Consider the following 14,436-nt stretch of genomic DNA (forward strand, 5'->3'; position numbering starts at 1 on the left):
GTGTCCTTTATTTTTTTTTCTTGAAGCATCTCTCTAAAAGTTACATATCACTGAGAAGCAAGACATGTGATTAATATATCAGGGTAACGAATATGATAAAGCTTGTTGAAAGCAGTTTTATTTTAGAGGTTACCATACTGTCCATATGATTTGATTCAGTAAAATTGAAAAGTCACAAGCTCCCTTTTTTTGTACCAGTAGATGGTCATTTTGTTTTTTCAACAACCTCATCGTCACTAGTAAGAAATTGTGTAAGTAGTGCGGCGAACGGCGACAAACCTTGTAAGGTCAAACCTTTTAATCAAAACACCTTCAGGAAGGTATCGAGAAAACTCACCCTATACTTTACATTGCTTAACGCAACATTAAGACCGTAATATCGACAAAAACTGAACGAAACAGAGAGATTTTAATAGCCACCGCGCATGAACCAAAACTTAAATGTCCCGTATGGGAACCTAGGTGAGTCCACACGTCGACCAGCCGCAACAGTAAGGTAAAGTCTGTACTCGAGCCAAGTCGCTCCAGCATTTCATCATACATCCCCTGCAATTTGCTGGTACCCATTTTGTACTCCTACGATAGCCCGCTTTCAGGCGGTAGTTTGTGTTTTCAAGCGCGAGATTCAGCACTGCGCCATAGTTCGCATTGTTGTTTAGTTCCCGTCATTAACTTGCGTGGCGTGTGTGACATTGTGCACGCTGTCGTTTAGTCTGCTTCATTATTCCTCTTCACATGCTCGCTGTTGTTTAGTTTCACCTCGTTGTCACACGGTTGGCGCATATATTTAGCGCGGCTCCTTTTTTGCTTATTCATTCCTTTAATGTATGTCTCTTGTCTTCGGTTAATAAACGTCTTCTCTTGCTCGGAGTTTCGGCTCAACTGCTATTTTGGACTGGTGGAAGATTTGCGACGAGTGACAAAGTGAGAGTAAGGGGAGGAGGTTTTTCTGGTTTTTCTCCCTCCCCCCCCCCCTCCTCGCTTTGTCACTCGTCCCAGATCTTCCATCCGTTCAATATGTCGACCAAATGTTCGCTGCGCTGAGTCACGCGCTTGAAAACATAATCCACAGCCTGCAAGCTGGCTAATTCCTGCGAGAGTGAAGTGTTTTTTTCCAAAGACACGTCCCATTGACTTGGCCAGGTCTTTAAACCCGCATATCTCGAGATGAAGTCCAGCGCACTGACCATAAGGTCACAGCACCTCCTCTTCATCGCCATTATCTATCGCCAGCCCAAGCGCCACGCAAGGTCTCAGAAGAAAAATGTTCGAAGTTAGCTCTTTTGTGTAGTATTTGTAAATTTTTACTTTAACTTGATTATTTTTTTTTTTATTTAAGGATTACCAGAAATATCAAGCTAAAGTACTGAAGCTGCAAGAAAGGGAAAAAACTCCACAGAATCAAGTTAAATTGGATGCGGTAATATCTTACGACTTGTTTTTCCCTTCACTCTTTATACCAATTTTCCAGAATGTATGCTGCTTAACAAATAGATTCCACCTACGACTGTTCAGTAATAGAGATTTAGCACCGCGGTTACGTGAAACGTGAACGGCAAGAGTGACCACGTGACCTGGTTTTCCCGCCATTTTTTCACGTTGGCCGGTTGCGCTTTGCCGTTTCTACGTGAAAGTAACCTATTTCGCGTTTTCCATGTACGTAAGAAATGTCTTCACTTTTTCTCTCACAGAGTAACAGTAAATTGCCGGGAAAAGTGCACCCAAACTATTCCTTGTAAGTAATACAAGAGCGCCTTCAAATTCACCTTGACGTGAGCTCACGCGAAACTAAAGCAGCAAGGTTCAATCTATTTTACGCGAAAGGTGAAAGGACAAGCTGACGTTTGCCGTTTCACATAAACGCGTGCTAAATATCTCTAATAATAGATCGCAAATGATGTCAAATTGTTATAAGAACAAAAAAGTACTACACGACGCACAGCCGAGTGTGTCATTGATGTTATTACCGCATTTTTTTATCAGCGCTGCCACTGCGGTGATTTAAAGAAGTAATCCCAATAGAGGATGGGAATACGAAATGACACCAGATCATAATTGAGGTTAATCAATCCTTGCGTTTAATTTAGAATAATCAAGCATTAGCAGCGGCCAAACTGGATTATGAAAAACAAAACGCCGTCATGTTGGAGGTATGTCGCTGAGGTATCAAAGTTTTTCATGACTGTGCTTTGGGAAAAACAACCTCAATCGAAATTCGTTACATTTTCTTCATCCCACCCCCCGATGGGATCTGTATCCACTTTGCTAGATGTAATCGGGGTTTTCTGTTTGGTTGGTTGTTTGTTTGCTTTTGTAGCCAGTGAATTATTTAGGGACTCGGAGACGTGAAAAGACTTTTAAAATCCTTTACATTAGTTTGAATATTTCCTTCACTGTTCTCCGTGTAGTCGTTGAGGTGCTGACGAGGAGAATTTTGAGTAGCAATCAAGAGCTTCTTCTCTTGGTGATCATTTCTTTTATTCGTGTGGCCTTCACGTGTGATTCAGGGGGGATATCGCGGGGGAGAATTTAGATGCTAGTCCCTCTTTGGAGTCAAAGAGATGAAATGCGTCCCCGACGTTCATCATGGACATTTCGTTAGTCCCTAATTTACTGGTTGCTAAAAGAAAGCAAACAATTAAGCAACGGCAACACGCTAACAAACGTTTGAGGATAGGAATCTTTTGTCTTCTTGGGGCCACTAATCCCAGACAAGCGTATTAGGCACGCCGAAAAGTTGTGGCATTCAGTGTAATTTTTGTTATTTTAGGATCTGCCGCAACTGATCGATGGTAGAACAGATTACTTTGAACCTTCATTTGAAGCCATGATCCGATCCGGGGTGAGTACATGAAATGAATGAGCACATGATTGTACATGAAATAAATGAGCACATGTCTTAGGATCCATCCCAGGAAACATTATATGAGGAAACTGTCAAGTCCGAAATGACAGACAGAATGCAGAAGGCACAAAATGATATGAACGTAAATGATTATTGCAATACTTTTGGCTCATTTGCAAGTGAATGTCGAAAGCACTGTTTCGTTGGGATTGGTCCAGAAAACTTGCGACATCTTTTCGACCAATTAAATTACTACTTGATCGCCTGCGTTTTCCCGCGCTTTAGGCTGTTTGAGTCCAATTTAGGATGAGGCGCTTGGTGTTTTGACGCTTACACCTTTTTCGATTTCGTATCCAGGCAAGCTACTACAGTCAGGCTTCGCAAGTCCTTTCCGATCTCACCAACAAACTGGGCTGGAAGAAGGAAGAACTCTCTGACGAGGATCGTCAGCAGCAACTCCAGCAGAAACTAGCTGAGATAAAATCGCTGTCTATCGTGGAAGATGGTTAAAAGTTAAGAACGAAGTGAAGAAAGAATGAGCAAACGGATTTGTGGACGGGAGGACGTGATGGGTTTAGGGCTAAGCTGTGTACCGTGGACATGGAAATGGTTCGTTTCATTAGCGACCATGATTCTTTAACTGACAAGAAACAACATCTCGCGCTTGACTCTCATGATAATTACCATTCCGGTGGTTGGAACGCCTGTAAAAGTAACTAAAAACAGTTTTTTTTTTTTTCAAGTATACTCGGCACATCTGGACAATTAGACCACATGATCAACAACTCGCATCTTGAATTATTGTAAATAATGTATTTTAAAAGAAGAAGATTTTCAATACACAAAATTTCGTTTGATTACTTTCTCTTTTCTGTCTCTCGCTGGAATTCATCAACAATAGCTGTGTTGTTTTCTCAATCTAACTGTTACTAGCTCAGTCTAAATTGGAACTGCTGCTCCAGCCCCACTAAAGTTGACTGCCAACAAGCTCTCAAATTTAATACGTCATGCATTGATTAACACTCTTCCAGTATCTGGGTGGCGCGGGTTCGAATGCCGTCGAAGCCTGAATTTTTTAGGGCTTCTTTTCTGTAATCACATGTAAGGGTCATCTTTTTACTTGACTCAGCTAGCTGCGCCACCAGTGGCGGATCCAGGGGTGGTTGGGGCGGAGCGTTTTTGTTTGTGTGTGTTCACCCTCCGGCTCTTCATCCCTCTGTGTTTTTATTTTTTTTACCCAAACTAAAGGGTGGCCCGTGACCTCCTCCCCTAGATCCGCCACTGGCTTCACACTAATGATGCAACGCTTGATCGCGGGTCACAAAATTGTTGGCTCGTGGCAACCCACTTCAGTAGAGCCCGCGAGCAGGCTCGCCTTATCGCTGCGAAACGGGCTTGTGTCCTCACCCACGCGAAAGTTCATGGCGTCGAGCAAGGCGAGTTGGAGAGAGTTCCGAGAGGGGTCTGATTATTATTGCCAGACCCCATACTAACTTCTTGCCTGCTCCTTTGTTACGTTGTAACATTGGGAAGAAACAATAGATTAAATTCTTTCAAAAACCGGTGGTTTTGTTTTCATTTTTCACATAGAAATGGCGATCTTACGTGGACGACATAAGCTTCGACGTTATTTCAAACTTAGCATTCAAAAGGTAGCCGCTCTCTCTTGTATGATTATCACCGTCATGACCATGTACTTCCTTATCGACTTCCGAGATTTCAGCAGAGATGATTTTCACACAGAAGAAATCGCATCATTTTCCAGTCGAGCCAAGGTCACTATGACTAAAATTGCAAACATAAGGAAGAGCCAGGAGATTGCGAAAATCGAAGAACACTTCATATCCATTTGCTTGACATGGAGGACAGTTTTAGAGTGGAATTTTAACTCAACCACAGAGAAACGAATAATTGCCTTGATGAGAGCTCTTTCGCCGGCTTATGTACGAATTGGTGGTAGTGCCAGCCACTATGTACATTTTCAGTCTCGGGAAGAAGAAAAGAGTCAACCTTTTGGGAAAAAAACTTTGATCATATCCGGCGAAGAATTAGACAGAATCAACCGGATTGCAGAGAGCGCCGGCTTCAAAGTAATTTTCAGTTTGAATTTATTAAAAAGATTTATGAATAGCTCATGGGATCCAAGCAACGCCTTAAGAATAATGAAATACGTCGCATTGAAAGGATATAAATTTGGATGGCAGCTTGGCAACGGTAAGAGAAAGAAGTGTTTATCAGCATATTAATGTTACTGCTTTTAATTGTACTAATGATTACTTAATTTTAACTCCCGAACTGAGTTGAACCTCAGGGTCAGATTTAAGAACTATGTCATCATTGCATAATTCTTGCTCACTTTTGCGGAGATCCATTTACATGACCAGCGGAAATGAATTTTGCTGCAATTAATATTCCACTTCGGCGGCTTTTGTCCTCGTAGATTACTCAACATAAACTTACAGAGATAATCCTCGAAAATGACTAGGAAAACCAAATTCGGTAATCAAATCATAAAAAAATTCTAATTGTGGATGGCAATCCCCAAAATGTTGTGGATTTCAAGAGAGGATCCCCTCTTGGTGAAATGTCAATGGCGAAAAATTTAGGGCCGATTATTTAAACGAAATTTAAGCGACGTTTATGAAAGTCACCGTCTTACCCTTGTATCAACTGTGGAAACCGATAATTTAAACACTGATCGTCCATAACCGTGTTGAGACCATGTTTAACCACGGCTTAAAGAAAAATAGCGACTTAGACCTGCTCTAAGATAGGTTTAGACGCTGTTTATGGAGCAGTCATTGCCAGCCACTTTCAAAATAGATGAATTCAGTGTGTTTCAGACAATTAAGGGAGCACGCCAATAGAAGTTACCTGTAATCTAGAAAAACTCGGCAACTTATTGAAAGTTATAGTCACCACTAAATTTTCTCCGGTTCATATTGGTCTAAATCGATCACGTGACGCGATAGTGTTCATCCGTGGAGAGACACTACCAGCCCATAGTGCCCGCCCGCGGAAAATACCCGGATGGATAGTGCCCGTCCGCGGAAAATACCTGGATTGATAGTACTCATCCGTGAAAAGTTTTGAATAGTTTGACGGCCGCGAAGTTAGGCGGATCGGAAAAACAGTGACTTTTCAATTCTAACAGGTATAACGTATTATTTAGCCAATGTACGGTTGCGAATTATTGACATTTGTGACAAGCTGTAGGTGCGGAAGAAAATTTATTAGAACATAGCTAGCAGAGTCGCGCAATTAAATTCATTATACGTGAGCGTGCTCAAAATCCCGATAGTGCACGCTGATAGCGTCAGCAAATCCGACTTCGCCAGAGCTTTTTTTTTCGCGCGAGCGGCCATTGTTAGCGCGGGGAAAAATAATATATTTCGCGACAATAATGGATACAAACAGAAACTCGGCCTACTAGTCCGAAAACGAAGACAATGTTTCGACCTTTTCCCTTGGGCTAGAGCCCTTAAATGAGGCAGAAAGAGAGAAAAACAAAGGAAAAGGAGACTCGGAAACAGCGCCGTCACGATTCGCTTCAACTGATATTGTTGTCCGTTTTTCGCGTCGGATTTGATGCACAATTCCACCGGCTATGTTCTAAAACAATTGGTTCATGCTTTCAGCTGTGCACTATCGAGTTATGGAGCACGTGGGAAGTTTGGAGAGCACGAATTATTGACATTTGTGACAAGCTGTAGGCGCGGAAGAAAATTTATTAGAACATAGCTAGCAGAGTCGCGCAATTAAATTCATTATACGTGAGCGTGCTCAAAATCCCGATAGTGCACGCTGATAGCGTCAGCAAATCCGACTTCGCCAGAGCTTTTTTTTTCGCGCGAGCGGCCATTGTTAGCGCGGGGAAAAATAATATATTTCGCGACAATAATGGATACAAACAGAAACTCAGCCTACTAGTCCTACTAGTTACGCTTCTTTCGTGCTCTCCAAACTTCCCGCGTGCTCCATAACTCGATAGTGCACGCTAAAGCATGAACCAATTGTTAAGTGGTGAGCAATAAAAACCATGGAGTGTTTATGTCTCGGAACTATCGATCTGATAGTTGCCCCTTGAAAATTTGATGTTCTTAAAACTAGCATATTTGTTTTAAGAACATCAAATTTCCGCGGGGCAACTATCAGCCGATAGTTCCGCGAGAGAAACACTCTATTGTTTAAATAGGCACACTAGGTGTGTTATTCAGTTTACTAAAACGACGATTTCCGTGTCTGCACTTAGGACTACACGCAGTCCTGGAGAATACTTTTGTCATTCTTGAAACAATCGCGCGACGTTTCAAATCGTTTCCTTTCTTTTAATGTGACTGCAACCACTTCCAGCATCTTTGAATTTGATTTACGTTCCGTTTCATCGCATTTGGATTTTGGGATTTGAATTCTTTTCTCAATTTCTTCCCACGCTTTTGTCGTTTTCGTCAATGTCTTATTGTCATGACTTTCTATATCTGAGAATAACCTCCCTGATTCCACCCAGCAAAGGTTTTCTTCTACGCTAAAACCTGCTGTTAGGTCGGATTTTGAGGCCACGTTGGGTAAAACCTTCAAAATTGGCATACAAATCACTCAAAAAAACCGTGTATTCCCCCGTAAGACATACTTTAGCCCTTGACTGCGAAAAAACATAGGTCAAACGCGTTTTAATAATGTACTACAAACATTGTTTAACCATTGTCTATCAAAACAACGTCTAAACCGCGTGGTTGCCTTTAATAATGGCTAACTTCGACTTCAGTTTGAAATGACCGGTCCTTACTATTTGCCGAAGCCGATATTTTGCCAAGCTTCGTTCAATAAATGACAACCTTTCGAATTCCGAGGGAATGAGGAATCTCATTTATCAGTGTAAATGAGATCAGATTATTCAGTTTTGTTTTGGTAATCCGTTCCTACCTTTGCTTAGTCCACGATGATCACTGCTTTAAGTTTTAACATACATTTGCCCGCAAATTTTGATCTTTCATCACGGTTTTTTTTTTTATTGTGAGTGTTTCCTTATTATGGGAGTATTATCCGAGTAAACGACTTTTCCTTCTTGTGTTGGTTTATTGCATCTTTTTTATGTGCCCTTGTCTCATATTTAACAAATGGTAAACACTACAGCGTACACAATTGAGTTATGGATGCACGCGGGAGGTTGCTAAGCACGAAAGAAGCGTAAGAGTCGCTCGAGGCGATAGCCGAGAGCGACTCTAGCTTCTTTAGTGCTTAGCAAACCTCCCAAGTGCATCCATAACTCAATAGTGTACGCTGTGGTGTTTACCGTTTGTTTTATAACATAACATTGATACATTGTAGCTAAAGAGTTCCCTTTTATTTAAGAAATCTTACGTGACCAGAAAAAAACAATCGCGCGCGGAAAAATAGTCTTTGCATTTGCTCACGTCAGCAGCGTACACCCATGGGCAAATGGGGGACGCTAAATTGACCAATCAGAGCGCGCGCTTTACTTTGGTTATGTTATAATGTGTAAAGGAGTGAACGACCTTGAGAGCTAGGGAGCACCTGCTCCGACCAATGATCCTCAATTTTCTAACTTGTGAAAGTAAACTAGCGAGCACAAAACTTTGCATTTGAAGTTTCTGGTGATTTAGCTGTAACTGCTGTAAAGTTTGAAATTGCAACATCATGATCAGGTCTGTAGTTTATCAAGAAAAAAGAGGTTTAGGAGGAAAAAGATTGTTGTTAACTTTTGCTCAGTAAGGTCTAATAGAGACTATATCAGCACAATAGAGACTCACCCAACGTTCCAACGAGTGTGCCAAAAATTGTCTTTTGTATTGCATGGGGGTTTGATAGGATCTCCGCTTTATATCCTTAACATCAACGTAGGAAATGATTTCTCTTTTGTCCGTGGCAGAACCAAATCACTTGGATCCCTTTGGTGTCACCATTTCGCCCGAACAACTGGCTGAAGACTTTAAGCAGCTCAGGGGTCTCTTGTCAAACACTGCTGGCGTTCACAATTTTCTTGTTGGACCAGAGGTAACACAGCCTCGAGGAAATGCGATGGAATATTTACAAAGGTGAGAAATATTGAAATCCTCTGCAATCAATTTTCTAAAACTTGAGAAGGGGATCGCTGTCGCCGACAGCAATCATTTGCCAACCATTTTCTTTCCAATCAGCATTATTTGTTTTCTTGAAATATTTAACATTGAGCTAGCACTTGAAGCTGATAAATCCCTTTCTTTGATACTGTATAGGTTTCTTGAGAGCGGCAGCTCTTCCCTTGATGCAGTTACTTGGCATCAGTAAGTGAAAATGATACTTTTTGTGGGGTTCTTTTTTTTATTATTATTTCAAAATACAGAAGAAGCCCATAAGTATCGAGAAGGCGTCAACCAGGCCGGAATAACTGCAAAAGGGTTGTAAAAGAGACTTTGCTCGTGGTCGATCATTAGAGTTCTACGTTCTACGGTGAAAACAAAGACAAGCTAATTACCAGACGGTTAATAAAGGTTATTTTCACCTAAAAATAATTCTCGCTGCGTAAAAGATTTAGACTTCATGAAGTGTTATCTCCTTAAAGCTTTTTCATTTTCGTTTTTACTGCACTAAATCTCTTTTTTATAAAAGAATTGACTCAACACTCGAGTCAAGTGGATCACTCTGTCAAAGTTCATCCCAATTTCCGTAGCATGAAGCAACAAGGTGTATTACTACTCCCCACCCTACCCTGAACGGGATGCTAATCCAACTCGATCTGGTACACCTCCCTCAGCATTTTGCGAATTTTTCCTGACAGTTCTCTGGCACCTATTCATACTTCCAGAGGAGAAAATTGTGTGAATAAATTGTCTTTTCCAAGAGCGAATCATGTTGACTCGGCCACGTCTCCACCCCAGACCACTCGACCCACAGTCAAGCGCTTACCGATAGGACACTGGGCCGGTTATTTGCACGAGATCAAACTCAAACCGCTGTTTTAGGCAGGCGGTGAGTCTCTATGAGAGGGTTCATTCATTTAATTGAAGCTTCTTGTACTATTAGCTTTCGGCCCTCTTGGCACTGTTCAGAAAAATAAATGTTTAGATTGAAAGTTTGGCTTAATTGAAGGTGACTTCAAATGCGGTTTTGTTAAACAATAGCCAAACTTTGTTTGAATAGCCGGCCCTGTGTCTCCCACACTAAACTTCGATGATGCCTTTCTGTTTTTGTTTGTTTTTGCAATAGTTACTACGTTAGGGCAGAACAATGCTCCCTTCCACAGTTCTATGTCCCGCAAACGTTGGACACACTACTTCAAGACATAAAGGAGGCAGATGAGGTAATTAGTGAGTATGCTCCGGGTCTTCCCAGGTGGTTTGGTGAAACTGCAAGTGTCAGTGGAGGGGGTGCAGCTGGAATATCTGGCAGATTTGTGGCTGGTTTTTTGTGAGTAAACTTGTATATAATCTTACGATTTATTGAAGGATCTTAACTTAATGAGAGTAGACAAAAATTAATTAAGAAATTTAACGTTTGAACTTTGTTGTAATGGATTAGAAGTCTTAATGGTAACAAAATAAATTCCATTCAGCTTTGGAGTCAACTAGTCCCGATTGAAGCAAATGAAAATTAACAAATGGTAAACACCATAGTTTCTACTATAGAGTTTTGGATGCACGTGGGCTGAGGTTGCTAAGCACGAAAGAAGCGTAAAATCGCCTCGCGCGAATCTAGCTTCTTAAGTGCTTAGCAAACTTCCCAGCATTGATACATCGTAGCCACAGAATTCCCTTCTATTTTACACTGAAATCTTATGTGACCAGAAAACACAAGCGGGCGGAAACTAGTCTTTACATTTTCTAACGTCAGCAGCGTACACACATAGGCAAAAGGTAGACACTGAATTGACCAATCAGAGGACGCGCTTTACTTTGGTTATATTATAATGTAACTTGAGATAACTAAAAGTAATACAACATGTTTTAACATGTAAGATTAAGAGATCTTACATATACAATATCACTATGAGTTTACCAAAGGAAGATCCCTTCATGGCCATATCACGCTGAGTGGAAAAAAAAAACAACATTTGCATCACCTCTCTGCTCACAGCTTTCTACCGCTTAGCTTGTTTTCTCTTCCGTTGACTCCATTTTTAGGTGGTTGAACAAACTGGGTATGGCGGCTCAACACGGGTATGAAGTGGTTTTAAGGCAAACGATGTTCCAGGGGTACTACTCGCTAGTGGGACTGGAGGACATGGAACCAAATCCAGTAGGTCATATGATGTCTTTATTTCAATTTATAAATTTGGCCCTCGGACCTACGTGGAGGATGGAGGAGAAGGGGGAGGGGAAGGGTGGAGGGAGGGGGTGGGCATGGATGCTACCACCTCTCTCTTTTCTTTTCCAATCTATTTTAAGACGTATTTGTTGTGAACATGGTGAAAATCAGCTTATAGATGTAAGAGATTTTTCCCATGACTAGTGAGGTGTAGTTCAAGGGTTTATTTGAGCTACGAAAGAATTAAAGTTGTAAGTTGAAAAGGGAAGCACAGAAAACTTGTTTTCCCGTCAAGTTTGATATCTAATGTTCTTTTGAAAAGCAAATGATTATAATGGAAAAAGCGAAAAATTTAAAGGGCCACCAAGTTGGATGACGTCAATCAAACTCGATGGCAAATATCCAAAAATTGGTCGTCCGCCAATACATAATTTCTTTTCTTTTGAGTCTCTTTTAAATTGTGTAGCACGTCTCTTGAGGCCAGTAGAACCAGTATCAAGAATAAGAGAATTGTATAGGGGTACCTCTGTCTCTATTATAGTAGATATCTACCCACCACGACCCAATTGTGAGGAGCGATTGATATACCACTCCGCGCATGGGTGAATTCTTACCCAATAGATATTGTATTAGCTCGTGCTAAACCTTTTTCCGGCCACTGAATGGTTACTTTTCCGTTGAATGTTCCCTTCGACCTTAAAACGGCTATGCCCTTGACATTTAGGGATCATTCACCTTAGAATGTGACATTGAAGACTTCCTAGTTTCATTTAGTCTAACTTACTCGCACAATTGCACCCACGTAGGATTATTGGCTTTCGTTCCTCCATAAAAAATTGCTTGGTACCATTGTCCTTGAGGTCAAGCGTGATTTATATCTCCCTGAGATGGTGAGAATCTTTGCCTATTGCACCAACACGAAATCAGGGTAAGAGTTCATCGACTGCTTAAAACGTAGTTTATAGCTAAATGAGCAGCATGTTGCTTAGTATCACACCAATCATTCAAATCACCAGTCTTTCGATCCTTTATGCACCCTCAGTTTAGCTTGAATAAAGAATAAATCGTATGTGGAAACAACGTTTAATTGAAGTTAAGTTAAATGTCAAGTTAATATTTCATCTACACCGAACAGTTTTTTTAGCTACTTTACACCAGAATTGACAAATGTTTCATGAAGAAGTTTCTAATTTATAAAAGTCAAAGCACATCTGATCACTTTTCCAATAATTTCATTTTGCAGTCTTTACAAAAGGGGTGCAATAACATTTATGGCAATGAATCTACATCCAGAGAGAGAGGCTAATGTTATTTTGAAGAAAAGTCTTCAAGATCACGATATAGATGAATTCCTTTTCACTCCAGATGGAGACATTACTTCAAGGTTGGTATCCTCTCTTTCGGGAAGAAAGAAATTTACGTGCAAACCACTTCAAATTAGCAAGAATCACAGGAATCCTTTTCATTGATGCAACTCAAAGTATCAATAAATTAAAATCCCGTATGGGAGATATTTTTCTGAATTTGTATTAGAAATTTCTGACATAAAACTACTTTTGAAAGGGAGTTTTAAATAATGAGTAAAGTGGGTAATTTTCTGAAGAAGCTGCGGTGCTGCGTGGGTGGGGTTAATACAAGACGATTTGGTTAGGTCAACTGAGTTGATCTTGTAAAACCAAATTATCGTTAAATGGTGTTGAACGATTAAACCGTTATTTGTATGCAATTGAAGCTAACTGACAAAGCTGCGTAACGTAGTAACCTCGTTCCTAGGGCCTTTTTCCTTGGTTGGGGTGGGGGACACCTCCAATAAAGGGATAAGGCCCTGAGAACAAGGTTGGTAACGTAGCACGAGATGTTTGGGTTATTAACCAAGCTTGATCGGTCAAGATGGCTGGATATTGGCCGAGTTTTTTTTTTTTTTTTGTATTTTTATGGGCCAAGACGAAGTCGAGGTCCAGAAAAATGTGAAAAAAGAACGAGGCTAACATCCAGCCATCTTGACCGAACAAGCTTGGTTATTAAAGGAATTAATTGCATTATAAAGAGATTTCGCTTTAATAAGAATTAGGAATGACTTGTTTATTTCGAGGGCTTGGAAAGAAAGCCAACTGTGTTTGTAGCACAACAAACACACGAGAATCGTTTCTCCCTCCTTTGTTTTGATTATCTTCTGCCACTTTTTGCGTTTCCATCGCCGATATTGTCCAAGAATTACGAACATAGTTATAATTCGATTTTTTTTCATGCGCGGGATCAATGCGGGTGAGATGGGCCCATCTTGCCTGCTCAGGTAGCCAATCAGAACACAGGATTTGCTTCATCTTGCCCACGGGCGCTGCGAGCGATGTAATAAGTTTGGAGGATATCACTAATGGCTAAAAACCAGTGCTAATGATGTTACTTATCAATGTTGGGGAAGAAGATCGTTAGCCCTTGGAGAGAGCTAGCTCGAATAGAAAAATTACATCGGTCATTTTGAGTGATTCCCTGCGTAAAGGAAATGCACGTATCAGATAAGATTGTTTATCATCCATTTTTCAATTTACCGCCACCAAAAGAACCTTGTACATGTGACCACTTCCTGGGTTTAATTTTTCCCCATGCGAGGGCCACTTTCACGTCAGCTCCTAATAGACCATTTTACAGTTGTGTACTTAGTTGCCAAGCCTTTGATTCAGAGTGAGGCTGAAGGTGACCTTGTTGTGATAGAGACCTGTATCTACTTAGCATGATAGCAAAGTGATTAACATTTGAAAGGCAGCAAGGTTTGTATCATAACAAGGTCAACCCTAGCCTCACTCCCATTCAAAGGCTTGGCAACCAACCACACAACTGTAACATGGACTATTGTGTGGGAGGCACAGTTCAAGAGATAACCATCTCACTTTATAAAAAATACAGATTCTGTATGCACTGCGAAGGGGTTGGCTCAGTGGAAACAAATTTGTAACGACTAGTCCACCTCCGTTTATCTTAACGAAAAATTTCAAATTAATGCACCGATATTTATTCTTAATTTTCTTGTGATTTTCTTTTTTTTTGTCCAGGAGGATCAAGCTTAATGGCAAGGTGCTTGAAATGGGCTCAGACTCCTTTTTACCTTCTTTTCAGCCAATCAGAATACCGAGAGCTAATCGGGTGATTCTTCCACCTTTGACGTATGCTTTCTACGTTGTCCCAGAAGCGCATGCTAAACCATGTTTGGAATCCACAAAAGAACAACCATAACAGTGTTTTTAGAGAATATATCGGCTTTAATGATAGCAAACTTCCAAAGTTCTACACCGTTGAAGTTTATTCGGAACGTCTTGCATTTTGTTTTTACCTATTTCTTTATTATTATT

General features: G+C 40.8%; 2 protein-coding genes across 3 annotated transcripts in view; both read left to right on the plus strand.

Annotated features, from left to right (window-relative positions):
• LOC111340109 (bridging integrator 3) overlaps positions 1-3,702 on the plus strand; it is an 11,629-nt gene extending 7,927 nt beyond the window's left edge. For both annotated transcript variants that reach the window (XM_022946896.2, XM_022946895.2), the window contains 4 exons: positions 1,340-1,420; positions 2,088-2,150; positions 2,771-2,842; positions 3,203-3,702. In XM_022946896.2, coding sequence (XP_022802631.1) covers positions 1,340-1,420; positions 2,088-2,150; positions 2,771-2,842; positions 3,203-3,355 — 369 coding nt within the window. In that variant the 3' untranslated portion in view covers positions 3,356-3,702. The remainder of the gene's footprint in view (positions 1-1,339; positions 1,421-2,087; positions 2,151-2,770; positions 2,843-3,202) is intronic.
• Positions 3,703-3,841: 139 nt separating this feature from the next.
• Positions 3,842-14,374, plus strand: LOC111340113 (heparanase). Its single transcript, XM_088760243.1, has 8 exons — positions 3,842-5,059; positions 8,736-8,901; positions 9,082-9,129; positions 10,052-10,252; positions 10,966-11,080; positions 11,896-12,017; positions 12,333-12,473; positions 14,140-14,374. The coding sequence occupies exons 1-8, from the start codon at positions 4,438-4,440 to the stop codon at positions 14,318-14,320; spliced, it is 1,596 nt and encodes a 531-aa protein (XP_088616369.1). The 5' UTR covers positions 3,842-4,437; the 3' UTR covers positions 14,321-14,374.
• Positions 14,375-14,436: the final 62 nt, after the last annotated feature.

This window comes from Stylophora pistillata, chromosome 1 (genome assembly GCF_964205215.1).
Source record: "Stylophora pistillata chromosome 1, jaStyPist1.2, whole genome shotgun sequence".
NCBI classification, from domain to species: Eukaryota; Metazoa; Cnidaria; class Anthozoa; order Scleractinia; family Pocilloporidae; genus Stylophora; species Stylophora pistillata.